This window comes from Puccinia triticina, chromosome 7A, assembly GCF_026914185.1.
Source record: "Puccinia triticina chromosome 7A, complete sequence".
NCBI lineage: Eukaryota > Fungi > Basidiomycota > Pucciniomycetes > Pucciniales > Pucciniaceae > Puccinia > Puccinia triticina.
In genome coordinates, this window is record NC_070564.1 from 2,807,933 (window position 1) to 2,818,696 (window position 10,764).

Sequence of the window (10,764 nt, forward strand, 5' to 3'; positions counted from 1 at the left end):
GATTTTATCCCAAACTATCTCCTGGGTGCGAGTAATCGCGCAACTACCCCCTTTCCAAGGGCCCCAGAAGTCACAGGACACAAAAAACCCTGCGCATTTCGTGCGCAGGCCCTGTAAGAACAGCGGAGGGCACTAAACCACCCCAGGCGCCCCTGGCCCCTCCGTTAACCTCTTTTTTTGTTTCATTAGAAGTAGCTTTTCCTAAGCTACTTCGCACTTCTACCGCGCATTTGCTGCGCGCTAAATCGCACCGTGCTCTGTCGCCGGCGTAGCTAGAGGAGTATTCATACTCTTGGCATCACCGAGCCTGACACACATCAGGTGCTTCTGCCATAAGCTGGCTTTGATTGTGAATGCTGGCTTGGATGCGCTATCACTTAAGACATTGCCTCCTGGGAAGGCTAAGGAATCAGTCCTTGGCTTCTTCCCTGTACTCAAAAGGGGACTTGAGGAGGATGAAACTGAACCACTCGAGAAAGCTCCTGAAGTCCAACTAGTTCCTGATCCGCAGAGGAGCGCCACTGAACTTGCCCCAGAGGATGACGAAGAAGGTTGGCTAAGTGACTATGGGAATGCCGACAATACTTCAGACAATGATTCAGCCACTTCTGATAACAAGAATGACGGAGTTGAGGACACAGCTAGCCAAGGCAAATACACGAAGACGACAAAGCTCAAGGGTATCATCTCAAAACTCAATGTTGTTATCAAGCAGATAACTCAATCAGCCGCCCAGCACGCAAACTTCGATTGATCGGCCAAAGACATGAAAATCAAGGTGGCCCCATTGATTTCCGGCTATGGCATCCGCTGGAATATCAAGTACCAGAGCCACCGGAAAGCCATTGAAGCACGGGATGTTATTGATTGCTTGCTTAAGGAAGACCAGGGCCCAAACCAGCTGGGGCATTTCCAAGATGTTTTCTTCAGTCCTCGCGACTGGAATGAGATTGATAATCTCAACCGCGAGCTGGAGGTGTGTACAAAGTTCCTCTGTTAACAAGATCTATAATTTTTAGCTCATCTGTCTCAATTCAACTCCCAGGTTTTTGTGATTCTTACATCGCAGATGGAGGGCGACAAGCCAACCGGTGCTCATGTACTCCCAAAGTACCTCGAGCTCAAGGAACAGCTTTCGGAAAAGCTGGCCTGGTCCAATAAGGAGGATACATTGTATCCAATGTATTATGCCATGCTTCAACGGGTCCTTAAGTACTTGGACGAAGCCATGGCCTGCGAGACCCTGGTGCTTGCAACAATCTTGCATCCTTGCTTCCGGATGCACATCTTTGAGCTCGGATTTGGAACTGAGAGCATTGAGGTCACCAAGTGTCTCAATTTGCTCAAACAACGCTTCCAATTTTACAAAGAGCAGTACAAGGCCAATGATCAGCCCGCGGTCCCGGATTCAAAAGTCACGGAGATCGAGAGGCCGCTTACCGCCAAGCCCCAGTCACTCATGCAACGCCTTGCTTTGAGGATGACAAAGACACCCGCCGCACATGAAGATGAAGTCAAGGCGTTCTTGAAGGCCAACATACCGTTCAAGAACAATGCCATCAACAGAAAATTGACGCCATTACATTGGTGGAAGGCAAACTCCGACACCTACCCAGCTCTCTCCCAGATGGCCCGAGCTTATTTGGGAGCATCTGGGAGTACATGTGCGGTTGAACGCTTATTTTTGGCTGCCGCAGACGTGTGTACTAGCAGCCAGGGGAGTTTACTCCCATCAACCATGTCACGCTGTGTAAACAGCATGATGTGGCTCCAGGAGGAGGTTCCTCTCACAGGAATTTTTGAGGAGGCGGGGAAGGCATTGAAAGCATTAGTGCCCTCCCACAAAAATATCTAAACTCCCTCCTATCTTTCTTTCTCCGCTTGGCATGTTCTCTGCGTTATCCGTAACGAAATCACATTGGTCTGTGCAATAACGTAATACGCGGATGTAAAATTTTTCCTCATCTCTTGGATAAAGTAACAAGCCATCCAAAAATAAGGGCAAAGGCCCCGCTACCGTAACTATTGATGTGTTACACGTAACGCGTAGATAACGGCAAAAATTCCGTTACGTTGCCGTTATCTACGCGTTACGCGTAGCGTAACTACCCTGCGCTTCAAAAAGGCCTGGGAGTTGATTGATAAGGGTGTGCTGCACCTCGAGAGGATATTTGTGATCCCATTGTTAATTTTGGTTGAGTCCAGCAGGTTGCTGAGCTTGAATTCAATAGAGGTTTAAAATTTTGCCAGAGGTGACTTGCATGCACTTTAGAGAATAACGGTTTGGACCCATTGTTAGGTACCCAGCACTGCCTGGCGGGAACTGCCAGCACCCGCTGCGCACCCGCCAGGCAGTGCCAGGTGCAGTACTTGGTCCCTGCTTTGGGAAAAAACATACCCGGTAGGGTGCCAACCTTACCCGGGTCCAAATTGTGATTCTCTAATGCACTTCAATTTGGTTTTTAAGTGCATTCTTGAACACAGATTTGCAAAAGTGCATGCAAGTCACATTGTACTACACCCCCAAACATGTGTGAATGTTGGTTTGAGTGTTGGTGTCCAAGGAAAGCTTTTAACACCAACTTTCAAAAGTACATGAAAGTCATGCATGGCCAAATTTGAATCCCCCTGATGTCTGCAATATCAAGTGAGGGCCAATCACTGGCAAAGACATGGAATGCAAGTGCGGTGAGAAGCTTAAAAGAGGTCAACTCTGAAAAGCTTCACAGAACTAAGAGTTTCTATGGCCGTGTAAGTGACCGGTCTATCTGATAAACTCAGAGACTTAGTGAAAAGAAAAGAAAAACAAATTTACTCATATGGTATGAGATTAAAAGAAAAAATGAAAATGAACATGAAAATGACAGCGGTGAATCTGATGACACAATATTGTGCTGAGGGATAAAAGTTCTAATTGTGAATTTGGAATCAAGGTCAGCACTTGAAGTTGAGCTCTCCTGCTCAGTGAGATATATGATGAGTTTTTTCTCTTACTTTGACTTGCTGTGTCTATCTATTCAGGACATTCCAATATGAGCTAAAAGGGAACCAGAGTAGCTGATTTCTGTTGCAAATAAATGCATAAATTCAGTGACTGGTTCCTCTGATATTGCCATTGCAACAACAGACTTACCTCCAGTCAATGGAGTTGAGATTCCATTGTTGAGGCTGGGGCCAATTTTTTCTTGGTTGGTGTAGGATGTGAACATGCTGTACGGTGTGCAATTAGCATCCATCAGCTACAGGAATCCTAGCTGAGAAAAATCCAAGGGCATCACTTACCTTGTTGGCATGTTGCTTTGGCTCTTTTTCAAGTGTAGGCGTGGCTGCAAGAAAGAAGGATCAGGGTTTCATCTATAGAATGTCAACCGGTACCCGGCACCCACGGGCGGGTACCGCCCGCACCCGCCGCGCACCCGCCAGGCGGTGCCTGGTGCCTGTTTTTTCGGAATAGAGAATGTCAACCGGTACCCGTTTGGCAGTACCCGGCACCCGCGGGCGGGTACCGCCTGCACCCGCCCCGCACCCGCCAGGCGGTGCCGGATGCGGTGCCGGGTGCCCGTTTTTTTGGAAAAAGCGGTGCGGTACCCGGGTACCGCCCCCAAGTACCGCCAGACCCCCGGGGGAGAGACCGGGTAGGCCCGGCTATTGGTCCGCTTTGGAGAGTAGCCATATCCTGTCCTTTGTTGATCCAACCTGCCACTCAACCCGGAAAAATCAACATGGCACGCCCCCGCAAGAGACACCCATCAACCCAGGACCATACACCCCAAGGCGACAGCACCCCCAACAGTCCTCCCCCCTCATCTGGAACTGCTCCAGCCAAGGCATTGACTGATGAGGAGGAGCTAAGTAAGTTTTTTTCTCAACTCACGTCACTAACCATTTTAAATTAATAGGTTCCTTCATACAGAACAAGCTCAGAGAATCGCTGCGAATGCTATCAGTACAACCTATCAATTTTATCACGTACCACAGCTTTCCGAACAAAAGGATAAGCATGGCAGGCGGATGATTGCCTATTGTTGCAAAATGTAAGTCTGGATCGCTTCAATTTATTGATTTGTTGCTTATGAATATGACTGGAACTGCATTCAGATGCGGCACCAAGATCAACCGTCCTACCTCAGATTCATCCTGTAGTAACCTGAAAAAACACACCTCGATCTGTCAACGTAAACATCAAGAAATCGAAGAAAATCAGAAGCTGGCCGATCTTGGATTTTCTGCAAGTGGGCAAATCAATGCAAAGGAGGTGAGCCCCTTGAATTTAACCACATGTTTTCTTGGTTTTGAGAAGTCTACTGGAAAATCTAGGTGCCCCAGCTATGTGCCATATGGTGCGCCGAGGCCGCGAGGCCATTTTCAGCGCTGACAGATGCAAGCCATAAAGCAATACTTCATCCAACGGTCGTCAAGCACTTACCGACCCCGCGGGCTGTTTCAAAGGACATTCATATGCTCTACTCTACTATACAAAACAAACACCGAGAGGTTTTGAGTGTGGGTTCCTCAATTCTCATATCCTTTCTATGAACTGACTGTGACACCTTTGATATTTGTAGGCACACAAAGGTGCATTGTATTTAGGTGTTGACGCATGGCAATCTCCAAACGGTTTCGATGTTTTGAGTACCGTTGTCTATCGATTAGCCGAAGATGCTGGGGATGTCCGATTGGAGGCAATGCCTCTAGACTTTGTTACCTTATCAGAAAGCCACACTGGTGAGTACCTCGCAAACACGGTCCGTTTAGTTTGCGAGAAATTTGGAATTCAAGATAAGGTAGGCCAAGTTTGTTTTCTGTTTCAATTTCTGTGCGGACTCATTTTTTTGTTTAGATATTTAGTATTGTGAGCGACAATGCCAAAAATAACGAGGTGATGGTGAGGGAGATCAAAAAGCTCAAGTGGCTTCACTTTAAAGGCGACACTCAGTGGATCAGGTGTTTCGCTCATATCCTCAACTTAATTGTCCAAGCGATACTCTGCCCGTTTGGAACTCGGGAGAAAGGCACTGCCAAGGGTCGCGCATTTGTGTTTGATGAAGAAGGATCAGATGATGATGATTCCCCGCAGCGGCAAATTAGATGGTAAGTATCTCTGGAATTCCTTAATCGGAAAATGTATTGATTGTTGATTTGCTTTTCAAACGATAGCCTCTCTCCAGGGCACCATGACACCTCGCAAGATTCTAGTGATGTTGAATCAATTGGCGGATCAGACCGATATGAGAGCGAGGACGAGCATGAAGACGAGACCGAAACGCTCACCCAGGCCGATATTGAACTCGCTAGCAATGAAGACAACAATGATTGCTACACAACTCAATCCTGCAAAGAGACATTGGCAAAAGTTAGTGTTATATTTGTTAATCAGATGGTCCATTTGTCTCATCAACCTGAATCTTTATTGTGATATAGTTCTGATAGATTTCAAAGAAGTTGAGATTTTCACCAAACTCAAAAGCTGAGTTTGTCGAGATCTGTTGGGAGAAAGGATGCGCAACTCCTCATAACATTGAAAGAGATGTTCGAACTCGTTGGAATTCAACAAATGTACAACTCAAAAGCATAATCAGGTGTGAAGATGCCATGTAAGTCATCTTTCCACTGCAGTGTAATGTAAAATTACTAACAACTGGTCTTTTTAAGTCTTGTTTGGCAGCGTCATAAGCGGCATGGTTTAGATCGTAAAAATCACTTGGACAAAGGTGACTTCAACTTGGCACACGATTTGGTCGAGGTCCTGAATGTTTTCAATGAGATAACTCTTCAACTTTTGGTTGCCGGATCAACTCGATTAGCAAACATAGTTCTATACATTGATCAAATAACGGAACATCTATCAACCTTCATCAGCGATAAAAAATACCCAGCGGCATTAAGGAATGCCTGCCAAATCGGATTGAAAATAACGAACAAATATTACAGCTTGACAGATACATCCCCTCTTTACAGGATTGCAATATGTATGTCTATTTTGCTTATTATTTTCAGATTCCTCTTACTGAAACCGTTTCTCAGTGCTGCACCCCTCTTTTAGAGACGAGTACTTCAAGTTGGCCAACTGGGAGCCTGACTGGATCGCCGAAGCTATACGGCTAGCTCGGGAAATGTGGGTATCGACTTACAAGCCGAAACCAGTTGCTCCTTCCTCCTTGGCACCAAGTGTGACTGCAAGCTCAAAGGTAAAATAACTGCTTTTATATTTGCAAACCGAGTACTAAAAGTTCTTGTCTCCTCACAGCCAAAGACCGGCATGCTTGCCGGCCTGGGAGAGGCTGCCGCTGCCCGAGGGGGGGATTCGTCGTCTGACGCATTGGACGCATGGTTAGCGGGAGGACTTATACTAAACGGTACCGACCCAGTGAATCCGTTGCAGTGGTGGATACAACAGAAATCTTCTGGGAACAGCCACGGCGGCCTAGTCCATATGGCGTTGGATGTCTTGAGCTGTCCTGGTGAGCCGGCCATCTACCTGATCCCAATTGTCACTCCATCCGAACTCACTTTTACTGCATTTTTAGCAACATCAGTTGATGTCGAAAGAGCGTTTAGCTTTGGGCGCGATTATGTCTCGTCAAAGAGGCACAGACTTGCCGCTCAATCATTAACTCATGGGATGACCGTCGCCTTTTACTCCAAGAACAACTTGATTGAAGAAGGTGCCTTGCAAAAGTGGAAACAAGGTATGAAGGACAAAAACCAAATCAAGCAGAAAGGTAAAAGAAAGATTATAGTTTTGGATGAAAATTCATCTTAGCAAATGTTTAAAATCTCAATAAAATAAATTAGCTATATATTATTTTCCCTATATAAGTGATAGAAATGACATAAAAAAATTTCAAGTGATCCAGAAGTCCCTGCGGACTTGTGCGCAAGCATTGATGAAATAAAAACCCAGTTGGTACCCGCGGTACCCGCCAAAAAGACCGCTGGTACCCGCCAGGCGGTGCCGGATGCGGTGCCGGGTGCCTGTTTTTGGGAAAAAACACGCGGCTACCGGCGGTGTAATTTATACCCGGGTCCGTTTTGACATTCTCTATTTCGGAAAAAGCGGTGCGGTACCTGGGTACCGCCCCCAAGTACCGCATTCCCCCAACGGGTTAATTGGGTAACCCTTGGACCCCCGGCCCTTGTCCCGCCTTGAGCTGCCCTCAATGACTAAAAATAGACCGGTCATGGGCCAGGACAGGTCATCAAGGACGGCCCTGGTGCAATCATCGAGGGGAGTAACAACTCCCCTTGATGACAAGTGTGTGCTGGTTGTTGGGGGAGTACCCTAGATGACAATGACCAACCTGTTTGATGACCAGAACAGGTTGGTCATTGCTGTTCTGGTCATTGAGAGATCCTCCCCTCGATGACCGACCTGTTTTGGTCATTGAGGGGAGGATTAACTTATGATGACACATCCATTCCGGTCATCGAGGACCTGTAAGGGTCCAGTAGACCCTCACTGATGAAGACAAGGAAACCGGGGCCAAAGGGGATGAGGCCGGAGCCTTTGGGAACTTTCTAGTTCCAAACGGTGGGGGACTCGATTGCAAAGGGCTAGCCGGGAGAGAGGGAAGCTCTCTCTGGTAAGTACAACTAGACAGAATGAGAGAAAGTGGAAAGGAGCTTACCTAGCCGGGAGAGAGGGAAGCTCTCTGCCGGACTAAGGAAGCAGAGGGTGAAGACTAAGTACAAGGGAGAACTAGGATTATGTAATCTAGTGACATGTCTGTGTAAGCCTATGGTGAGCAGGGCTTACAGGACCCCCCTTGGTGATCTCTTTGATGAAATAAAGCCGGCGGGTACCGCTGGTACCCGCCTAAAAGAACCATGGTAACTGCCAGGCGGTGCCGGATGCGGTGCCAGGTGCCTGTTTTTGGCAAAAACTGTGCGGTTACCAGTGGCGTAAATGGTACCCGGGTCTGTTTTGACATTTTCTAGAACTTTCAACTATTAAGGGTGTTCAAAGTTGACTTGCATAAAATCATAAAATTCTGAGGTGAAAAAAATATGTACACCCAAACACTCAAATTGGAGCAACATTTCTAAAATGGTACATATGAAATCATCATTTGAAATTTTTATGATTCTATGATTTGATGTAATGAAAATTTCGTGATTTCAACTTTGAACACCTTAATTGCTTACTCCCACTGTCTTAGGAGTCACATATGTTTGCATGGACCTGAGGGTTGTACAGAATCACTGATCCCCCTTGCAGGGTTAGGGTTTTGTTCCTTGTACTTCCTTTTCTGCGGAACTAAGCCCAAGTCTTGACAAAATCCATCTGGTTCTGGGCAAAAAGGGAATGGATGTGAGTCTTGGTGAGCTCCAAGTTCTGCTGTTCTAGAAGGAGGCCATCAACAACAATTGAGTGGGAGGGCTCAAGCAGGGATGGACTGCTGAACCTTCCAACACTGTATCCCAAGCTCTGCAGGATCATTGTTGAGGATGTATGGTGTTTAATTCTGTTTTTTTCCTCATGTTTCTCTGCTTCAAACCTATCATGTACATATTGCAGTCCATGACATCTCCATGTTATAATCACCTGGAGCAGCAGACATGGAAGGCTCTTTCCTCATCCTTCCACGATCATCATCTCTGCTTTCTGCTGTTCCAGGTGAGTGTCTTCTTTTTTTCTTTTCTCTTCTCTGTTTCTTTTGTTCTTTCCTCTAATGCAATGATAAATCCTTCCACAACCATCATCTCTGCTTTCTACTGTTCCAGATTTATCATTGCAACAATTTTTGCCGCATATACAACCACCAAGCCTTTTCCATTTGTCTCCACAAGAATAATCAGGATATTGATGTAGACAGTCCCAGTGTTGAAATTCCAGTATCGTTGGTCTCTCCTCTCTCATCTTTCCCTTCCCTGTCACTCATTCCACTCCCTGTCACTCATTCCACTCCCTGTCACTCATTCCACTCCCTGTCACTCATTCCACTCCCTGTCACTCATTCCACTCCCTGTCACTCATTCCACTCCCTGTCACTCTTATTCCCTCCAAAATTGCATATCCAAAGTTCACCTTCTGTCCCACAATCTGGCCCCAAGATTGTAATAGCTTATAAATCACTGGCTTAGACAAGAAAGAAACACATCTGCTCTTCTGTGCGCATTTCCCTGAGGTCTCTACAGCTTACAACCTCCTGTAGTGTCAGCAGGGCTACTACATTAAGTAGAGCCCAGCTAGCTTTTTATGTTAAAATAATCCCACTTTCTTAAATCCACACAATCCTGGACCTCTGGATCTAAGTTTTGGCGTGTTTTATATACAAAATCACAACAGAAATATCACACAAAACAATTGAAGCAAGTTGAAAATCCCCAAAGGCCTGAAGGCCCTATGGATGACCCTCCAGCTGTGCCAAAGCAACAAGCAAAAGTGGGCCGGTTGTTAGAGTAGTCCAGGAAGGCCCTAATCAAGTGATTAGTGGGCTCTCACGGAGGGGGTAGGACAAAACCGGATCCCCTGGGGGAGGCATCCTCTGGACAAACCCTCCTTAAATACCCGTCTTCATCAATTGATCCACCAGGGTTTTGACCTCTTGACGACTCAACACCACCGCCGCGCTGATCACCTCTGACCAAGCCACCCGTTGTCATCAGATACCCATCACTATGGGAACACCCTCCCCATGCATGCTACCGTTGTCTCTGCCCTCTGCATGCACATTCATCCTTCCACTCATCAACGCCCACAACCACTTGACACCAAGCTCGCCATGCTCTTGGACAACGGTGTCGGGCCAGAAGCTGAAGATGTCAAGGACCAGATCAACGCCAAGCAAGAATCAAATTGAGGCAAGCTGGTTGACCTGCATGAGCGACCCCAACCCGTATGAGTGGGCCGAGAAGATCTGAAGACGCCGGCTCAAACTCTCCCTCCTCAGCATGTTTTTTTGTGATACAGCTCTTGAAAAAGGACGGACCAATCTCGTGTGATGACGACACCAAGCTCTCTTCAGTCACCCGCCAGCTGATTTGCGCCGCTCCCTTCTGATACTGTGTCTTGACCACCTCGGCTGCTCCCGGACGAGCACCACCGAGCCAAGTCCGGAAGAGCTCAGCATTGCGCTCTCTTCAGTCACCCGCCAGCTGATTTGCACTGCTCCCTTCTGATACTGTGTCTTGACCACCTCGGCTGCTCCCGGACAAGCACCACCGAGCCAAGTCCGGCAGAGCTCAGCATTGCGCACAACCCCGACTTGGCAGCCGGCCTACCTATCCGGCCGTCCTGGCAGCTTGACCAGCTCAGCACAATCAACTACCCGTCCATCCTCAAGTCCAGCAACCTCCTCGAAGAAGTCCTTGTCGGATTGGACCTCGAAGACTCCCCTTAATCCTCCCTCGCCCCCGGCCCTCATCTTTATTTCTTTTTACTCAAAAAATAAAAATCCCCCAGGTCCGGGGGAATAGTCGTTGCCAAACGGGCCGGTGAAAAAACTCAAGTATCTGATGGCACTAGCCCTGGCATTTTGTGTGCGAAAACGAAATGGGTTACCCACAGCTCCGACCAAGTGAGCATTGTCCCCTTTCTCTCTTTCTCATCAAGACTGGCCGTCTCATTTAATTTGTTGCCTAGGGATAAGCACTTGATTGGGAGAAATACATGTTCAGCCCAGAGCCTTCCGCCTTCCTCGGCGCCGTCACCGCCCTCGTCAAACTCCATTGCCCCGCCCACAACCTCCAGGCCGTCTCTGAGTCGCGCGCCCCGCTGCAGCTCCTCTGGGACAAAGCTGTCGTCCACAGGTCCTCAAAGGC

At 47.5% G+C, this 10,764-nt stretch overlaps 1 protein-coding gene across 1 annotated transcript; it reads left to right on the forward strand.

Annotated features, from left to right (window-relative positions):
* Positions 1-8,305: 8,305 nt before the first annotated feature.
* PtA15_7A342 (uncharacterized protein) lies at positions 8,306-10,343 on the forward strand (the record flags this gene model as incomplete). Its single annotated transcript, XM_053170940.1, has 3 exons — positions 8,306-8,321; positions 9,610-9,764; positions 10,041-10,343. The coding sequence occupies 3 exons, from the start codon at positions 8,306-8,308 to the stop codon at positions 10,341-10,343; spliced, it is 474 nt and encodes a 157-aa protein (XP_053022171.1).
* Between the last annotated feature and the right edge of the window lie 421 nt (positions 10,344-10,764).